At 47.4% G+C, this 20911-nt stretch overlaps 1 protein-coding gene across 5 annotated transcripts in view; it reads right to left on the bottom strand.

Annotated features, from left to right (window-relative positions):
* AKT2 (AKT serine/threonine kinase 2) overlaps positions 1 to 20911 on the bottom strand; it is a 644724-nt gene that overhangs the window by 406198 nt on the left and 217615 nt on the right. For all 5 annotated transcript variants that reach the window (XM_086938261.1, XM_086938260.1, XM_086938262.1 and 2 more), the window contains one exon: positions 18792 to 18920. In XM_086938261.1, the coding sequence (XP_086794387.1) occupies positions 18792 to 18920 (129 nt within the window). The remainder of the gene's footprint in view (positions 1 to 18791; positions 18921 to 20911) is intronic.

Raw genomic sequence — 20911 nt, 5'->3', positions numbered from 1 at the left:
AGATCTTTTGTTGGGCTTTGACAGGGGCCCCAGAAGAAGTAGAGGGAGGTGACCTACCCCTCTTTCTGGACTTTCTTGAGAATGTAGCCGATGAAGAGTCCTCCTGATCCGATGACAGCGCCTCCTTCCGTGACTTCTTTTTCTGCAACCAAGTCAATAAACGGCCCTCTCTGTCTCTCAACGTTTTTGTAGAAAAAGTTCTACAGATCTTGAAATCTGTGGCCTTGTGGTCTGGATACAGGCAATAGATACAATCATCATGCGTGTCGTCCACAAAAAGCCTCTTTTTAGCACAGGTAGCACAGGCCCTGAACAAAGCCTTTTTCTCCTTGTCCGACATTATAATTTTGAAGTCATTTGTAGAAGAATTCAAGTTGAAAAGAAAGAAACTGAGCAGAGCTCAGAAGAGACTCCCTAGCACAACGTGCAGTAGAAAATCTGAGGCTCTCTCAGGAAGGTTCTAAGGGGTGAGGCTATTCTGATTGGTTGTTGCGGAATGTTTGGGCTCTTTTACACAAAGAGGGTGATATGCTACAAAATGAGATGAGGCCTAGGCCTGGTTTTCTCTTTTGTACCTATGGTTATGATATTTTTTATTTTACCAAGGCTCCCATTACGACGACGGGGAATTATACAAAGCATGGGAATCTATGAAGGTTCCAATACTGGGGTAAAAGATAAGGACATTTGCAGATTCATGAGAAATTGACTGGTCTGCCATAGCCATCTACTGACAAGCAGTTGGACCAGGTTGAAGCTCTCAAGACTAACAGAGAAACGATCCTGAGCATCACTGAATGGAAGAATAGGTGAGGCGTGGTCTTCGTTCAACATGATGTTTTGAAAAACAGGATTGTGATCGCCAAGATTTCCAAAATGTGGAGGAGAGAGCTAGGGAGGCTGAAAAAAAGCTCTCTGAAACACCAGTGGGCAGAACTCATGGCGTTAGATAAAAACTCCACAAGATTTCGCGGAGTGAAGCCAACCCCTAGTAGACAGAGGTAGCTGCTCACCCACCGCCCCTATGAGAGACCCAGACACACTTCCCATGCCTTGGCCACAACGCCATTTACGCCGCAACGCCCTTTACACCCACCTTTACACCCACCCCCACCACCGATTGTTGCTGTGCTCCTTTTCGTTTTCAGAGTCAAATGCAGTATTCATGGTCGTGGTCCTTCAACTGCTGCCAGAGTTTTGACCTGCTGCCAGAGTGCAGTCTCACCGCGGTCTGCCAGCTTTATTCAGGGATTAGTATCCAAGCTTACTGACTGCATGACAACATGCCAGACACCTATTGGAGGTGTACTCCCAGGTTCCCTGGGTCTTGTAGTTTAAGTGGGAGTTTCCTCAGGTTGGATCGAGAGAAGATCAAAAACAAAAGCATGCTGGGAGCTGTAGTGCAGATGGAGGCACTGCACTACATGCGTATTCTTGGTGTTTTACCGTAGGAAAGGAACAAAGCTCCCACGGCAATGCATGTAGACCTGAAACAGCAGGAAATGCAGGCAGCAATCAGTGCACGGCGCAACAGTTCTGACAGCACACTCAGTCCTTAACACAAAACTGGGGGAGACCACGGACAACGCCTTCCCGAGTGCCTGTGACAGACTCAGACTGCAATGCCCTTAGTGAACATAGGCTGGCGGTGCACACAGCCTTCATAGCGCACACAAAGTGCTGCACAGCAGAAGATGACATGCACATTCATTCTGAGTAAACAGGCCTAAGAATGTGCACCTCACAAGTGCAGTAGCAAAAACACAAGGCCTCTGTGTATTGTTTATCCTGTAACCCCCCTTTATAGAATCTGCAACTTTGAACGAACCTCTGTATTGTGTCTTTTTGCTGATGCCTTATTTCAATAAAAATATATATATTTTTTTTTTTAAAGGCCTCTGTGTACAACTGACAGCTTTGCATGCAGCCTTAACTTTACAAACTGTGACAGTGCACCTACTCCTGAGTGTACAGCAGAGCTGTCATTAAGCAATATCAAAAAAACAGTAAAAACCGTGAGTGCACACACCTCTCGCTACGTACAAAGGAGCCTGGGAGTGCACGCTTCCCTAGTGTGCAACAGAATACCTGACTATGCATGCTGTATTAAATATGCAAGTACTTACACACAAGAATGGGAACTCCTAATGAACACTCGCACACAGACCTAGAAGCCCCAGGGTAGAGCAGAATCCCTAACAATACACATCTCATTACATGTGCAAAGAGCTACACACTGCAATCTGAGGTCCCCGTAAACATGCACACACTGCCCATGCATCATGTACATGAGCAGCAGATAGTGTAGTGCAGCGCCTGCACCATGGACAGTCCCATGAACGGAGATGGTGTGCTCGTCTGTGAGCAGATAAGAGTGCATGGCCCCACTCTAGCTGTGGAACCACAGATTCCAAGGATGGGGCTAGTTTCTTTCATCTCCCAGCTGGTTCCCACGGTCACCTCCCCTGGGCCGCCCTGCAACTTACATAGGAGTTCTATCAACTTTTTGAGTGCGGGCTATCTGATCTCTGCAGCCAGTGGTTATAAATAGTAGTGCTGAGTAATTCTGCCATCAGAAAGAAAAATTTCGCCCACCCCACCTGAAAGAAAGCAGTTTCTTAGCTGTAATTATGGTTTTGCAGCTTGAAACTCGTCCAGATTCACGTTTTGCACAATTCCGCCACCTAGTGGTGGGGTCCAGGTGAGTCTCTTTCTTAAATCTTGGAAAGCAATTTCCACAAACAGGTGGGTTGTAAATATTATTTGTCACGGTTATTGTATAGACTTCATACAATCAAATAGCAAACGCATTTATTTACAAACATGTATTTAGCAGCCAAGTTGGCACAGGCTTTCTCATCAGCAGGAAAATCAAGAGAAACCTCTCACTAACTGTTTCATAATCCCAAGCCAAAATGGATGACTCACCATGGGGCTGATCCTGTATCTGTATTTCAGCACTGATCAAGCTAAATGAAGGTGGAACTACAGCAGAACACGAGGCTGCCCCTACCTCTACTCCCGATCTCTAGAGATCCAGAAGTCATTGTGCTTCCAGATAGACACCCAAAATCGCTCTGCTTTGCAGTCTATTCCGATCCTTCACTCCACATCAGCCGGAACTTACAGGGCCGTTGGCGATACCACAGTAAATTCAGGACTTCCGCAAAGCCATGCTGTGACTTTTTGGCACATTACCAGATCCCTCTAGAGCACCTATGGGCCCCAAGGAGTCAGGAGGCCTTCCAACTGGGCTTTAACTGCCGGGTCTGCAGTCGGCACCAGTTGTGCCCTCTGGATCCACTTGGGGATTTGATCCTCATCCCCACAATCCATGCCAGAATGTGACCTGCCAATACCTGCACCATCGATTCGGAAGATGATGGTCAACCCGTAGTGCTGTCCGAAAGATGAGACGGTGCCATCCCAACCTCTATCGAGGCCACATGATCCTATATCTGAGCCCCAACCTCTTTACCACCGTTTCAGATTATAACACCGTGCCTCTACCCTCTGGAAGGGATCATGACCTTCATAGGTTTTTTAGCATGAACTCTGATAATGGGGGCTATGGTGGTGGAGATGAAATTGCCCTGCCTTGCCTTGAGAACTGGCACAGAGACCTCCAAGGAGCCAGTGGTCTGGATACCACCCTAGGCTCTGGACTAGTTTCTCCCCTAGGATCTGCCATGGAAGACATTGCCTTCTTAGCCATTTATGCAAAGGGCAGCGGTGGTTCTTGATCTACAATTTCCCAACAGGAAGTTAAAACCAATGTTCTGATTAAGGTGTTACAGTGCGGTTAGTTCAGTTCTGTGCTCCTATTCCCATTCAATTGGGCTTTCTCTGATACACTTATTAGAACCTGGGCAAAACCATGCTCAGGGCCATCCTGTGCATCGCCAGATCGCCAAACTCCATTTCTCTTGCCCTGGCGACCCATCTTTCCTTACCCAGCACCTCATTGCGGAGAGCATCGCGGTGCAGGCTTTGGTCAGTAGAGTAAACCCAGACTCCCCTACTACACCCCCAGACAGGGAATCAAAGAGGATAGAGACTTTGTGAGGGCAGGTTTTTTCCTCTACAAGTATGGCCCTTCACTTAGTTAATGCCTCTTAGGCTGCAACTCTCACACCCAGTATTGCCCATACTCCTGGAAGAAGCCCTGGCCATGCAAGATGGTTGTGATGCTCAAGTTCACCATCTTCTGCAGACTGAATACTACTACTCTCTCGGCAGGGCTATCAGCACTGGTGTGGCAATTCACAGGCCACTTGATGCGGAGTCTCCGGCGCACAGGGTACTGCCGAATTTCCAGATCCAGTCTGATGCCTGGGTGAGTATTCAGAAGGTGAGGAATCTGTGAGAAGATGAGACGTTTATACACTCCTCCATAAGGTTCAAGTAATCAAATATTAAGTGTTTGATTGCCACCCCATAAAGTTTGAGGAAGTTAGAATGTTGAATAGGATTTGAATTTGCTGCGATCGGAGCATCAGCCACCTAGTTTCCCTGTGGTGGAAGGAGTTGCTTCAAATCTCATTCTAAATGGCCCATGTTCACATGGCCTGAAATTCTCTAACAAGCATTTACAATGCAATGGTTTTGCCTTTGTTAAAGTTAGAGCTATTAGCATTGCTCTTGACATTATTTTTATTTATGTTTTTTTTTTTAACATAAATAAATGGCATTGTGATTTACAATGCCACTAGCTTTATCTCTCGCAAATGACACACACAAACACACACAGAGCCCTCCCACACACACAGCCACACACAGCCCCCCACACACACAGCCACACAGAGCCCCCCACAGCCACACAGAGCCCCCCACAGCCACACAAAGCCCCCCACACACACAGCCACACAAAGCCCCCCACACACACAGCCACACAAAGCCCCCCACACACACAGCCACACAAAGCCCCCCACACACACAGCCACACAAAGCCCCCCCACACACACAGCCACACAGAGCCCTCCACACACACTCACACAGCACAAGCAGGCAACAGGGCCACACGGAGGCACAAGCAGGCAACAGGGGCACACAGAGGCACAAGCAGGCAACAAAGGCACAAGCAGGCAACAGGGGCACGAAAACGGAGGCACAAGCAGGCAAAAGGGGCACACGGAGGCACAAGCAGGCAACAGGGGCACACAGAGGCACAAGCAGGCAACAGGGTCACACGGAGGCACAAGCAGGCAACAGGGTCACGAAAACAAGCACAAGCAGGCAAAAGGGGCACAAGCAGGAATTGTAATTTAGACGGGCTGAAGTGGAGAACGGTCAGTAGGGAAGTAGTGCGGCTGGTGCAGTGGTACCAGGCCGAAAGGTGAGAGGGGCTGTCTGCACCCCAGTTTGGACAGTTTCCACTACCTAACAGGGATTGGTGGGAGGGGGCGTACTTCTTGCTTGCTTTAGGGCTGTTACTTCAGGGACACAGTGCACGCTCCTGCCTGCTGCCGCCGGGACACGACAACAGGCAGGGAGAGGACAGGCTGGGAGAGTGCAGGGAGAGGGCTGGCTGGGAGAGGGCAGGCTGGGAGAGGGAAGCACCTATGCATCTACTCTACAACCCTTGGAGGAAGCATGTCGGCTAGAAAGCGTACCTCTCCCCCTTCAGGAAAACCGAGACCCACCCACTCATACATCTCTGCGTGCCAGAGCCCTCCCTGCCCCGCCGGCTAACACTCGTGCTCCAGCTAAGCCTCCCGACGTCTGTCACGGTTGACTCGTCCCCTCTCTTAGTGGCTCTCACGTGTCCCTGCAGCCCGTGTCTCGGGCGCCGCCGCTCCCTGCACAGATCACTAGCCTCCAAGATGGCGGCAGCGCTCCTCGCCCCCCGAGGGTTACCGGAGACATATGCGAGCTGTCAGGATCTCGGGAAGCCCGAGGCAGGCGGCTACAGATGACACCCCCTTCAGGAAAACCGAGCCCGCTCTCACGTGTCCCTGCAGCCCGTGTCTCGGGCGCCGCCGCTCCCTGCACAGATCACCAGCCTCCAAGATGGCGGCTCCTCCTCCCAGCCCTGCTGCTAGCTGCGGAGATGACGTCCATACCTTCCTGCCTCAGGGGTCCGCCAATAGCAGCGCGGCCCAGAGCAGGAAGGCGGGTGCCCTCAATCCCAGATCGGCAAGGCACGCCCACGGAAGAAAACACGAAAACTGCTCCAGGAACGCCTCCGAATCTGGTCTGTGTTGACGGACAGATTCAGCTCCCAATGGCTAGCCTCCATTTATGGAGCTAGCCAATGGGAGCAGGAGGCGTGTACCCGAGCCCTTATTCAACTCATGAGGTTTTTTGGCGCATGCGCACTTTGTGCGCATCGCCGAGGCAAAACCTAAAACCTGGCTGTTGCCCGCAATCTAGGTTTGTGATGTGGCTTTCCCTTCAGCGGCGATGTGATCTCTAGTTACTAGAGCCAAGATGCCTGGCAGGTGGTAGTGCGCTCTATAAATATGATAAATAAATAATAAATAAATAAGTTAAAATGGCTCATTCGCTTTCAACAACGTGCATTTCTTTGCCTTTATTTATTTTATTTGTTTGTATAGCGCTAGTATCCAGTTAGACCATGCTCAGAATGAAAGCACATTCCTGCTCAAGTGGTGTCTTTAGGGACTTCTTTATAAGGAGGTATTGTGACAATGGTCTTTACAGAGTTCCACCAAGAAGGGGCGGTGGTGGGGGATATAAATAATGAGGTGCTGAAGTTGCTCTCAGGCAGAAAGCAGACCATTGAAACATACTGGCTGCACAAAAGAACCCCCCCCCCCCGCAGTGGGACTTTTTATTCTGACAGGTCCTAAAACGACAGAAGTACAACTCGTGCTCACCGGTATGATTTGTGGACACTAAAAGTTGTAACTTCAAGATGGGTCTGATTTGACGTCACTGGTGGAGTAGGTCCGAATACCAGCGTTCTATTCACACACTTTGTTGCACTCGCCTTCCTACCGCTATACATTCAGAAACGGGATTAACAGCGGTCAGTTTAGCCAAGAAACCGACCACCTTCTAGAAGGTGGTGCCAGGACGCTGAACCCTCCGGGTGGATACAAGCCAGGTTAGAGCAGAAGCGGCCTTCACAGCTGAAGCAGACGAGAGGCGGGCGTTGATAGGATTAGAAGGGAGCCCCGCTGGGGACCCTACAACCCGCACCAGGTCCTGAGACGCCGAACGGCCGGCCGTCAGCGTTTGACAGGATTTGGGGAGAAGTTTTTGCCAGAAAGTACGCCATTTTTTAGGGCACCGGCGAGGATGGCTTGTAGGAGGGACGAGACGAACATTTGGTTAGTTGGCGCTGTGTGTGTGTGGGGGGACCGCAAGTGCCGAGCCTCCTGTACAGTGTCACAGATGCTTAAGGGCGCCTACATTTGGGACGGCTGAGGGCATGTACGTGGCAATGCCCAGCACATTCCATCTGCAAGGTGAACATAGTAAATACAGAAATAAACAAATTCCATCACTGGGGGAAGAAACAAACATGCGACTGCCAGCCAGTGCAATCTATGACGTCACCAAGGAATGCCGCAACACCAGAGCTACATTCCTACCCGTGTGCAGAATGCCAACCCAGAGACCGTGACAGCACCCAGGGCGTGGACCTGGAGAGGGCGAGTATACCCCACGGCCCCTGCAGCCTTCAACTGGCTAGAAACGCAAGAAGTTCGCTCTACGCTTCACCTGCCCATATGGCGCAAAGGAAGAGTGTTGGGGAGCGCGTCAGTTAGTATCAGGCACTTTAGAGTAGGCGAGGCCCCTTCAGGCAATCCACAGCACGTGGGCGAAGGCAGACAGACCCTTCGCTGGAGCGTCCACAGCCGATACAGCAACAAATGCATACAGACACCCCACCCAGGCAGCAGAACAAGTCCACCCAAGTGCAGGTTGCTGCAGCCAATCGGCACCCTATAGCAGTTTCCACCAGCAGCGCCTAGCAGGCGCCCAGGTCATACTGTGCGCTCAGCTGGATGGTGACTTTACGTTTAGTGCAGTCAGATCAGAATCTACACTACAAACGTACCCCACACTAGGCTAGAGCCCATATTTACAACACCAGCTGAGAAATAAGCTATAACGTTGCCCATGAGCGACAGGAGATGCTGTATAAAAACGGTCTAGCAGAGTCTGGACTCCTAACAGAATGTATGAGAAACGTTTCTCTGAAAGGAAAAACCCTGAAGGAGTCTCGATAAAGGGACGAAACATGTTGGTTACGCTGTTGCGAACATTCTGTACATTGCCAATAAAGAATTTTCAACAGACGTCTGAACGAATTTATGAATTATGGATTTAAATTACTTCAATTTGCTTTGACTTAAATAGATTTGAGTTTTTTTATATAGCGCGAATTGAACCGAATAGGTTATCAGAGCGCTTTACATAGCACCAGTTACGTTACATAAGGACACACATTCATTTTTGTTAGGCACGGGGAGATTAAGTGATTTGCCCAGAATCACAGGATGTTTAGCGACATTACCGAGACTCGAACCCAGTTCCCCAGGTCCGAGGTCGAGCGCCTTAGCCGTTAGGACAACACCTCTCCGATCATTCGAAAGGAGAAAGATAGTGAGTTCTGGTGTAGACCTGCGACTTTGGCCACGCTCTTATTACCGCACAAAATCCTTAACACCGCCCCCGCCACACCCATACCTCATGCGCCCAGAAACAGCCAAAAGTGTGCCTGACTTAAAGAAGCCCTCTTGCCAGAGTCCAGCCACGGCTCGACAGAGCGGCGACTCAAGCCAGGCCCATCACCAGGGCTTCCGCATTGGTCAAAGGGGGCTTGCCAAGGCCTATGGATGCCGCGACAAACAGGTGGGTGGGGGGGGCGACATGTTCACCAGGTCATGTATAAATGTGACCTCTCCGTCCCAGGATACTACAAGTGCGGCGTGGATGCCATTAGAATCTGAATACCGCCCCTCCCTGGTTCTCGGGGGAAGGGGTTATTACGCCCAGGACGGCGGAATGGTGAAAATGGCGGTGTATTGCTACTAGGGTGACCAACCGTCCGTAAATTTCACGGACAGTCCGTAATTTCGGCCGTCTGTCCGTTGTCCGTGAAGGAATCTTTAACGGACGCCATTTGTCCGTCATTTTAACAGGGCACCGGTTGCTCCACCCTAAAGCCGGCATAGCTTGCACCCACCTCTTTTCTTCACTCTGATGCTGCACCCAAGCTCCTCAGATGCCCCGTAGCATTGGAGAGGCACAGCGGGATGGCTACCCTCACACCTCCAGCCCTTGATGACCTGTTAAGAGGTGCTTCGAAGGTGACTGAGAGGGAGGGGCTGCCGGTTCAAGAGCAGCGACATCTATTCACATGCAAACAGCCCTGAATGTGTCATGTCTCTGCTAGTTAGAGGGGGGCTCACACATTCCATTTCTACCCAGGGCCCCAAACATCCGAGACTCGGCCAGATTACACCCCTGATTACACCGAGGCAGCACGTGGTTCTCTTCACAGAGCTTAATTACTGTCACTAAATTGTAAGCAAACCTCGGTTCTTCAAACATGCAGTCTATAATGTAAGAAAATAAAGAAATGGCACAATCACACCCACACTGATTAACAAAGTATGGAGGACAATCAGTTCAATCAGTTCTCTTAGAGTATCTCCTGTAAGTACTGTACATCACAGTGGGGGATGGCATTTTGGACAGAGAGCCTGTCTTCTCGTTGTCTTGTGCAGGAGAGGAGCCCAAGATGATACTAGAATACTGCATGCCCACCCCTGTGTTCCCTCTCCTGTGATGGCTCCTGCCCTCCCCTCAGTGATGGCACCTGTCCCCCCATGTGGTGGCTCCAGCCCACCCCCCACCTGTGGTGGCTCCAGTCCACCCCACGCCTGGGATGGCACCTGTCCCCCCATGTGGTGGCTCCAGTCCACTCCCACCTGTGGTGGCTCCAGTCCACCCCACGCCTGGGATGGCTCCTGTCCCCCCATGTTGTGGCTCCAGTCCACCCCCACCTGTGATGGCTCTTGTCCCCCCCTGTGGTGGATCCTGTCTCCGCCCTGGGTGGCTTTTGTCCCAGTCCTGAAACGGCCCCTGCAGCGAGGGTGAAGTTCTTGATGGGCCTCTTCTCAAAAGGGCTCAGCTCAAAATGAATATGGAAAGGTCGGCGAGTAAGTAAGTGAAGGGATGGGTGAATGGCTGGATGAATTAGTGAAAGGGTGAATGGATGAATGAAAGATTGAATAAATGGCTAATGAGAGACGATGGATGGATTGGTGAGTGAGGGGAAGGATGGAGAGAAGATGTAAATAGCTGGATGTATGGGTGGAAGGGTAGCTGGATGATGGATGAGGGGAAGGATGATGGATGAGGGGAAAGATGGATGAGGGGAAAGATGGATGAGGGGAAAGATGGATGAGGGGAAGGATGATGGATGAGGAGAAGGATGGATGGATGGAGGGGAAGGATGGAGGAATCAGGAGTTGGATGGATGGATGGATGAGGGGAAGGATAAATGGATGGGATGGATGGATGGGTGAGGGGAAGGATGGATGGATGAGGGAAGGATGGATGGATGAGGGGATGGATGGATGAGGGGATGGATGGATGAGGGGATGGATGGATGAGGGGATGGATGGATGAGGGGAAGGATGGATGGGTGAGGGGATGAGTGAGGGGATGCATGGATGGATGCATGGATGGATGAGTGGATGGATGAGGGGATGGAGGGATGGATGAGGGGATGGATGAGGGGATGGATGGATGCATGAGGGGATGAATAGAGGGGAAGGATGGATGGATGGGTGGGTGAAAGGATGGATGGATGGATGATGAGGGGAAGGATGGAGGATGAGGGGAAGGATGGATGGATGATGAGGGGTGGGTGAAAGGATGGATGATGAGGGGAAGGGTGGATGGATGATGAGGGGAAGGGTGGATGGATGGATGATGAGGGGGTGCGTGAAAGGATGGATGGATGGATGGATGATTAGGGAATGGATGGATGATGAGGGGGTGAGTAAAAGGATGGATGGATGGATGAGGAGGGAAAAGGATGGATGGATGATGAGGGAAAAGGATGGATGGATGATGAGGGAAAAGGATGGCTGGATGATGAGGGGAAGGACGGATGGATGATGGGTGGGTGAAAGGATGGATGGATGGAGAGTCGGTGGGTGAAAGGATGGATGATGAGTGGGTGGGTGAAAGGATGGATGGATGATGAGTGGGTGGGTGAAAGGATGGATGGATGAGTGGGTGGGTGAAAGGATGGATGGATGAGTGGGTGGGTGGATAGTGGGTGGGTGAAAGGATGGATGAGTGGGTGGGTGGATGGTGGGTGGGTGGATGGTTGGGTGGGATGATGGGTGGGTAGGTGGATGAGTGAAATGATGGATGGATTGATGGATTGATAAGTGCAAGGGGGAATGAATGGACGTATGTTTGAAAGGGTGGATGTAAGGATGGATGAGTGAGTGAAAGGGAGGGTAGATGGACAAAAGGATAAATAGATGTGTGAAGGAGTGAAATGATAGATGGATGAGTGATAGGATCAATCGATGGATTCATGAGTGGATGAGTAGATGGATGGATGGATGGGTGGGTGGATGGATGGATGGAAGGAAGGATGGCTAAGTGAAAGGGTCGATGGAGAGAGAAAGGGAGGATGGATGGATGACTAAAATAGTGGATGGGTGGAAGGATTAGTAAGTGAAAGGATGGCTGGATTGGTGAAAGGGTAAATGGATGAGTGAATGGATGGATGGGATAAAGAGTGGATGGATAAGTGTACAGATGGATAGGGTGAAATGGTGGATGGATAATGGAGATGAGTGAAAGGATGGATGAGGGGATGGATGAAGGGATGGATGAGTGAAATGATAGATGGAAGGATACATGATGGATAGGTTTGCAAACGGTTGAATATGTTTGGAAATGGCTGGGCTTACTTATATACTATTGCGCGACCTCTGATGTGCCTGTAAAACGTACCTATTGTCCTGAAGTTTTGTCCTGAATTTTGACCTCCTGTCCTAAATTTGTGTCCTGAATTTTGACCCTTTGTCCTGAATTTTTACACTCACCGTCCTGAATTTGCACCAATGCCAGTTGGTCACCCTAATTGCTACCCCAATAGCAGTCGGGGGGGGGGGACATTTTATAACTTTAACGCGCGCGAGGGTCGGTCATAGCTACAGATTACGCCCGGCACTGCGCCCCTCGTCACGCCGCGGGCTCATACGCTTGCCACACGTTCTTATTAGCAACACCACTGATAAATGTGTGTGAACCCCTCCCCCGTGTTAAGTCGTGGCCAGACATTGTCTCGGAATACTGTTTATTTCTCTATAAACTGTTCTCCGTAAAACCCTTACGCCCCCCCAAATACAATCGCAAATGGCACAAAAATATAAAACCATCGGTTTGTAAATGACCCTAGTTCCGCTGCCTCCCCTCCACTATTCGCAGCTACCAAATCTCCTTTGCCCGACACTCGCCTGCAGACACAGAAAGGGGAGTGGGGTTAAGAGACCCTCCATGTAGGTCAGGAGGGGACAGGTTCACACCATCCGGCGCCTCATTTCAGTAAAATACTATCAATTGCGGAGAAGAAAGGAAACAAGCATACCACGTTCAACCCCAGGTTCGTGCACTCGGGCTCACGGGGTAATTCAACATCAGCGCCTAAAACGAATACTTATTTTTGGGAGGAGCGAACGGCCTGGAACCCTAGAATTCAATATTAGTATCCCCAGATCAGCCGCGGGAGGGGCCAGTATGAACCCCCACCCTCTGTCCGGACAAGCACCACACCCGGCGCGCCCCTGCCCCACGGTACAGGTGTGCGGGCAAGCGTGAAAGGACGCTCCATGCTACGGCCAGCACGAGATGTGCAATTAGAAAAAGTAAAAATAAACAAATCGAGCTAGAAGTTTAAAGCGCATTGAAGGACTAACCACCAGGCGTGGTCAACCAGAGGTATGGACGCCCCAATGCATGTAACTCACGACAACCCGCAGAACAGCCGTAAAACCCAAGCAGCGCACCCCAGCGCGAGGCGCCGAGCAATGGCTCCCAGAAAGACACCACTCGGAGATAGAACGAGGTCTCTAGTGCTTTGGACAGGGTTTACATTCTGGGTGCTAAGTCCCGGTGTGTCTCTTTAAAAATCGAATTCTATTGGTAGAAACAATTCCAAAATACCACGCGAGAATTTGCAAATAAAATTAAGAACAGGGTCCCCAAAACCTGGGCGCGGGGAGGTGGGGGGAGTTCACAGCACAAGCCGCACGAGATACCCATCGTGTAGAATATTGTTTTACGGAAAACATACTTCCTCAGACATTGACCACGGATTTCACGCGAGCAGGAAGGCGGGTGCCGGCTCAATGCCGGACCAGATTCGGGGGCGTTCCTGAGGGCTTTTGGCTGACGTAGCGTGACGTCGCCAAAAGCGAAAAATTCTCGGGAACGCCCCCGAATCTGGTCCGAGATTGACGGACAGAGCCCTCTCCCAATGGCTAGCCTCCATTTTTGGAGCTAGCCAATGGGAGGAGGGGGCGGATACCCGACCCCACAGAGAAAAACATAAGGTTTTCCTAGCGCATGCGTACTTCGTACGCATTTGCTAGGCAAAACCTAAAAAGGACAAACGGTCTTCGGCATCAATTCCAAATACAAACCAGGACTCTCACAGAGTAGCATGATCATGACTGATTTCACATGGACGATCATTAGAAAAGCATTAAGGGTAAGCAAATTGACCAGAGTTACAAAACATTTATGTGCATCTTACAGTCTTACTTGTCCAATAACCATATAATTGATAGACCCTCGTATGAGTGTGTCCTGACCAGCAAGCAAAGCATCTATCACCAGTATTGTTTGTAGATTCGGGTCTTGAAAGGGAATTCCTCCAAGATGTTTCTCCTACTAATGCCTTCAATGGTCCTTAAATGGAAGGCCAAATGTAATATTACTATCTGCTTTACGTCATTCACCTCCAGCTGATGCCAATGCGTATTCATCTACTCTTGAATAGTTGCTGTGTGCCGTCTTATATGAGTAGGGTACATAGAAATATATCATTCACACTAGTGCTATGCTAACACCAGTGCAACGAATAAGATTGAACCGTTCTGGCTAGCTGGATAGTGCGACAATACTATCCTCCAAAGATGCTTTTTGGCAGGAGCGTTTTAAAATCTGTGATCAGGAACTGCAGGCATTGCAATCAAGAAGGGACATATTAGACATAGACCAAGAGGCCCAGAGACTCCGACAAACCAAGGGCGGCATTGTTGGAGCTTGGTGCTTCTGTTTAAGAAGGGGTTATAAAGCCAGTAGTCTGTGAAAAAGACATGCTAAACCGTGCTGTGCAAATATGTAGCGTTAGAGCGAAATTACTGATTTTTCTGATTAAGACAAAACCATTGAGAACGACAACGAAATTAAAATGTGCACCTTAAACGCATGTCAAAAAACAATACTGAAAATTGGTTAAGTTGAACCATCCAGCATCGTAAAAGTGTGCTTGGTTACTTTGAGAGTGGTAGAGTCAATAAACAGTGTTCTGGAGATTAATTTTATAACTAATTACGTCACATTTTAACAAAGATGTTGTTATGATGAACGATAAAAACTTCACATTTTTTGCAGAATGACAACAGACTTCGGTGCAAAACTTGTATGATACATGTTGGAGCTTAGAATTTTTTTTAATATAGATGCCTAAAAATATGTTGATTTTAGATTTATATTGATCAAATGTTTTTAGAAATTATTCTACACGTTGCTATTTTGAAAATGTAATAGTAGGCCATAATCACAGTTGCCCATTTATGCGAATTAATCACTGACGAACATTATAGAATGCTTATATATGATATATTTGAGTGACTTTATAATGCCTTTTAACAAATTAGGAGTTTTACACTAAATGGAATAAGAGTTTAAAGATGCTCGAATTAACTTGTCTCTTTGGGCTGTGTCTTTCCACGGCCTGATGCAATAAACTTTGACACGTCTCCAACTGTTGCTTGACCATGGACAAAACAACAATGTTAAAACTTTTTTGTCGACATACCTGTGAGGATGCAATGTACTGTCTTTTCTCATAAATCACATGGGAAAGTTCGAGGATTATCAGTGTGTACCTGAAGAGTGATCACATGGAGTCACTCCACAGTGGACTGACAACGACGTCATGGTGACAAATATGCACTATAAGGACAACTAGGAAGAGTGGGCTCCCTGCTTCTTCTTTGGTCTTGGCTGTAGGAAGACTCTTTAGCAATGCTGTTGAGAACTGTATCCATTGCCATATCACTTCCTTGACTCTATTCTGCCTGTCAAACTATCTTACTTTCCTATTGCCTTATGCTAATGAACATATCTGCTGGACTATTTGGAGCGGTCTGGTGAGAATTAAGACCTGAACCTTTGATAAATGCTCCATTTCCTTTTGTCAATACTTACGGACTTTCTCCTAGTGGACTTTAACTTTAATTCAGTGTCCTTTTGACAGATTTCTACTTGAACCATCCTGTTGCCTTGGAAACCATTCTTTGCATTATTTGATTTACTAAATGTTTAGAATTTAGCTGCATGCCTTAGTATGCATGACAGAATTGCTAAAGATGTTACTTATTTACCGAACATTAACATGCTTTCTTTAAAACTGTGCTGGGGAGTTGGCTAACAATTAATGGACATCACTTGGGTAGACTGACAGTTGGGTTATCCTAGATTCCACCCCTAACTACGACAAATACAGATCCATCAGAGGACTAATGCCTTTGTGGTAAGGTATACCAAGTAAAGATTTGTAATATAGCTCTCCTGTGGTCAGGGTGCTAGACTGACCGTTTGTTAAAAAGTGCTTCTGCTGCCGTAGTAGCTTTCAAGAACTACAGCCACTAGTAATTCTAACCTCCTGGAGCAGAGGGGTGACGTGTTTGAGAATGGAAACTCAGAAGGATTGCTTCCTGAAAAACGTATTTAGGATTCTCTAGTCTGGAATATGAACTTCTTTAGAATTCATTAGTCTAGAATGTGTCTCTGCACCCTGGATACTTTTTTCACTGTAAATTACCTCAACTACAATACTCGCTTGTGTTGGCCATTAGGGACCCTATTCATGGCTCCTTTAGTAGCATTGTCAGTCTCATGTTCTGGTATTCGAAGATGCTTGGCGAGCAGAAGGTGTCCGATAAACTCAGTGCGCAGCCAAACTGAAAGCTTACAGCAATCCGAATTTTTAAATGAGACGGCTGTAAAAGTCTGAAAAACTTAACTCATCAGGGATTGTAAAACATAGGGGTGTCAGAATGTTGGGGTAATCAGGCTTTGATGGTCAGATCGAGGGTTAACACCTATTTCTGGAAACACAGCATTGTGATGACTGCTGGTATTATGTACAACTGAATGATTCATCATAAAAAAGTATCATACAACCTATGGTCAACCGAACCTCCAATTGGGATCAAAAGTGAAAACAACAGGAACACCTATAGGATCTCATCATGGTCTTTTTAAAAAAGGATGGGCTCAACCGTATTTCAGGGAGCACTTAATATATTCTTTCAGCCAGGGAATTCAGGTAGATAAAAATAATACCTTATGAACACCAATATAGCCCTTTAATAACAGTTGTCAATGGTATAGATAAAGTCTGACGTGGGGTGTCTTTTGTGGCAAGTAGTTGATCACAGAGACTATATCCTGCAATTTCTCTCTCCCCTCCCCAGTCATATAACTGCTTTTGGTGAGCAGATTCAGGTACTTTGATACAACTGGTTGATGCCTGGTAACCTTACCCAGTGAGGAGGGTTTGGCAACGGTCTATACAAAAAGAATGAACCCTTTGAACTTGATGAGACCTGTACTTTGCTGTATAGGTCTCTAAAAGCCTGAAGTATTAAAATCGTGTGTGTATATATATATATATATATATATATATATATATATATATATATATATATATATATATACACAAACGAGAAAACATCTACTCTCACTCACATGGCATGCTCATAATTGTGTGAAAGCTTAAAATGCAATCTAGGGATAACATAAGTGCCCAGAGAGATTTTGCTGGCCCAAGATAATCAAATCCTCCTACAACACCCCTTCCCCGTCCCATTGAGTTGAGTTGAGTTGAGAGGTAATTTATAGAGCGCTACTTTGCCCGAGGGCGTCAAGGCGCTAGAGATGGGAGGATCAGTTGTAGGCCTGTCTGAAAAGGCAGGTCTTCAGAGCCTTTCGGAAGAGGAGGTGGGAGGTAATTTCCTTGATCTCAGGCGGAAGAGCATTCCAAATTTTTGGAGCGCAGGAGCTGAAGGCTCTGTCACCCCATCTGGCTTTGCTGGTTTTAGGGACAAGCAAAAGATGTTTATTGGCTGACGGAAGTGCCCTGCCGGGGACATACTGAGTTACCAGGGGTTTAATGTCTTCAGAGCCAAGCCCGTGCAAGGCGCGGTGGGTGAGACATAAGACCTTGAACTCTATTCTGGCTTGGACAGGAAGCCAGTGAAGGTCCTTCCTAGTAGCAGTGGCTGAGGCGAGTTTCGGGGCATCAGTGACAAAACGGGCTGCTGCGTTTTGGACTATTTGCAAACGCTGTATCTGGGATTTATTGATTCCCAGGTACAGTGAGTTACAATAGTCTAGCCTGGTGGTTAAAAATCAAAGACAGAATCAATTTTCTTTTGACACTTTTTGTAATGAACTGTATTTAGCCGATGTTTTTACAAACTCACAAGGATAAAATTTAAATTACAAAAAATATATATAATAAATAGATGCTAAGAGAGGTGCATGGAAATTGGAACGGAAGAGCATTTAAACTACAAACAGTTGTGATATATGCACTTGTCTCAACAACAAGGTGTTCAGAACTATACTCTAGTAGGATGGAAAATCCAACCCAGAGTAATCTCTTAACCCTTTATAGTTTTAATGTTATACATTTTAAGGTAGCTTTCCCCATGCAAAAAACATGGCACCAGGACTTACTCCATGCAGATGTAATACAAACCACAAGTGATATCATCATGTTTTGTCCCTTTAATCAAGACCCACGTAAAACTCTCCTGGTCCTGGTTTTGTGCTTATCCAAGATCAGAAAACACCAGCTGTGGCTAGAGATGTTGTAGTGACTACCCACGGTGGAAATAAGTTACGCTGTCTTGAACTTTCTCAGACTGGCTTTTATAATCAGAGGAAGATATGAAGAGATATTTACTTGAACATATTAGGAATTGCACTTGTCACTTTATGATGTAATGTATGAACTTTGGCCCTCCTGAGCATTTTATATTTTTTTTTCAATCATAGTTTTTATTTATTTGTAACTGCTAGGATACTGTATGTTTTCAAACTGTTTAATTGTGTTATCGCTTTTATGGCATATTGTCAAATAAAGTATTTGAAAATGGAAACTTGTTGTCTTCCTTTGGTGATTTTCATGCTCAAGCAGAGCATCTGGAAGACTCTAAAGGCCAGCACTAACTCTTCTCTCTGTCCCGAAGTTTTACACCTAAAGACACATCTCATAGGTTGAGACTGCTTTCCAATATCATTGCCGATTTTTGTTTCACAACCAATTGCATGTTTATCAGTTTATGCTGAAGTATATTTTGCTGAATCAATACTATTAAACGGCTATCATAAAAAACAGTTATTTACCCAAAAGTAAAATGCTAGCGTGGGGAATGTACTACTGGCTGTTATTTCTGAACAAACATGGAAAGAGGGACATACTAAACAAGCACTACATAAAGCAACAACAGTAAAAGAAGTGGAAGCATTATTTTGCTTACCCCCAACCGAGAAGTTATTCAGAGGAGGTAATATATGGTCAGATGTCTCTGGTCTCTCCTTGTAGCCAATAAAAGAACCGTCACTTTTTAGGAGAAAATACCTCGGTCTCCAGGTCTTTATGTACTCTCCTGCAACAAAGAAAGACAACTTGTGAACACACCTGTACACGTAAACTTCAGGCAGCAAGAACATGTAATTCTCAATTATTACAATTCAGGTTGCAGTGAAAATATTGGAGAAGAACAATTACAACCAAGTAAAAAGCACGGCAAGAAGGGATGGAAGGCAACTTTGGGACCAGTGGTTAAGGGTCTGGCAGGTAAATTTTGGCTCTGAAAAGGTCAAAGCCTCCATCGTAGGGTGCAAGTAGAATTAACAAGCTGTCAATTATATGAAAGGAATCCATTTAGTATCAGGCAAAAGTAAATTCAATCTGGTTTATGTGGCTGCAAAGATATAAGAAACAGAAAAAGAAAAGCTATCCTTATATTGAGAAATTTTAAGAATGCATTTCAAAGAATGTTCAGAATCTTAAAAATCACTGTTGGAACTGGCCATTCTTGCAGGGTTATCCCCAAACTTTTAGCTTCTTCCTCCCTTATGTTTCCTGACCCGTGGCTGTTGGCAATAGGACTCTGCGCACTTTACCACTGCTGACCAGTGCTAAAGTGCATATGCTCTCTGTGTAAATTGTTATGGTTATTGGTTATTCCTGATTGGCATATTTATGTTACCAAGAAGTCCCTAGTAAAGTGCACTGAGTGTGCCAGGGCTGGTGATTCAAATGCTACTAGTGGGCCTGCAGCACTGATTATGCCACCCACATGAGTAGCCCTCAAATGATGTCTCAGGCCTGCCACCGCAGTGCCTGTGTGCAGTCTGTGAACTGCCATGTCCTCCTGATCAGTGTTCCCACTGACCAGGCATAACCCTTCCCTTTCTGAGCACATTGGTCACCCCTATGGAAGGCCCAAGGTACCCCTTGGGCAGGGTGCAGTGTATGTGAAAGGTAGAGCATGGTAGAAAGGTAGCGCATGTCACCTGCTTGTGCAGGTGACATGCTTAGGTAGTGAATTACAGCCATTTTCGTTTGTCACTGCTGCAAGGCTATCTTGCTCCATAGGCTATCATGGGGGATGCTGGCTACAGTGGCTACCAGCATATCTTTCCATAAGAGCAAAATAGGACATAAAAGTCTGGTATCCCTGAACTCAGAATTTAATAACACATCTTTTAGGAAAGGTGTTTTTTAACTACTGTGTTTGAGAATAGCACTTTTAGAAAGTTGCTGTTCTCTTGTCTGACCTTTCTGTTGTGCCTTGGCCTGTTTGTGAATTGACTGTCTGGTTTGAGAGTGACAGGGGATGGGGATTCCCCAGGAGGCTGGCTGAGTCAGCCCTAGGCTGAATGACTGCATTTGCAACTTGAGTGGTGGGAGGAGATAGCACCTGGGCCTGAATAGAGCTGCGCCTGCCTTCCACAATGCTGGATCCACCTCCTGCTGGGCGGCGGACGACCCTGCCCCTCACTCTGAAAGGAAAGGAGAAGCCAGGAAAACAAAGTGCTCAAGGAACACCCAGAACTGGTTCAGACTGGGCTCAGAGCCCTCCTGCACAAAGTGAACAAAGACGTTTAGGGGTATAAGTACAGGACCCCTGACAACAGAAAATTAGATCATCCTGGAATCAAGAAGGAACCTCTTCCAAGGAGAAAGCTGAAACTGAAGAAGGAAGACTGTCCTGCTGTTGCTCTGCTGGACTGACCTGCTGTTGCTTTGCTGCCAAGGAGAGGGGAAGGACGTTGCTTTGTGCTGTGTCCCCTTGCTTGAAGGAATCTCCAAGGGCCTGAGAAGAGCTGGCTCCCTGGAATGAAGTCCCAGGAACAAAAGGACTTCACCCCCAGCTTTCCTGAACTCTATTGAGAGAGTTATGTCCTTCCTGGAGTGTGTGGCCCGGTTGTGGTGCCTCTGGAAGTTGTACCTGTGTTGGGAAGCTGGAAACCAAGCTTTTAAAGACTTTATGCAAGTTTTGTCGCATCCCTCGCTTGCGGAGCGCATCCCCGACAGTGCGAGGAAATTCCCGCCGCTACGAAGGTTGAGATCATCGCAGCGCCTGTTGCC

This window comes from Lissotriton vulgaris, chromosome 9 (genome assembly GCF_964263255.1).
Source record: "Lissotriton vulgaris chromosome 9, aLisVul1.2, whole genome shotgun sequence".
In the NCBI taxonomy this organism is placed as follows: Eukaryota; Metazoa; Chordata; class Amphibia; order Caudata; family Salamandridae; genus Lissotriton; species Lissotriton vulgaris.
This window is presented reverse-complemented; position numbering and strand designations above follow the sequence as displayed.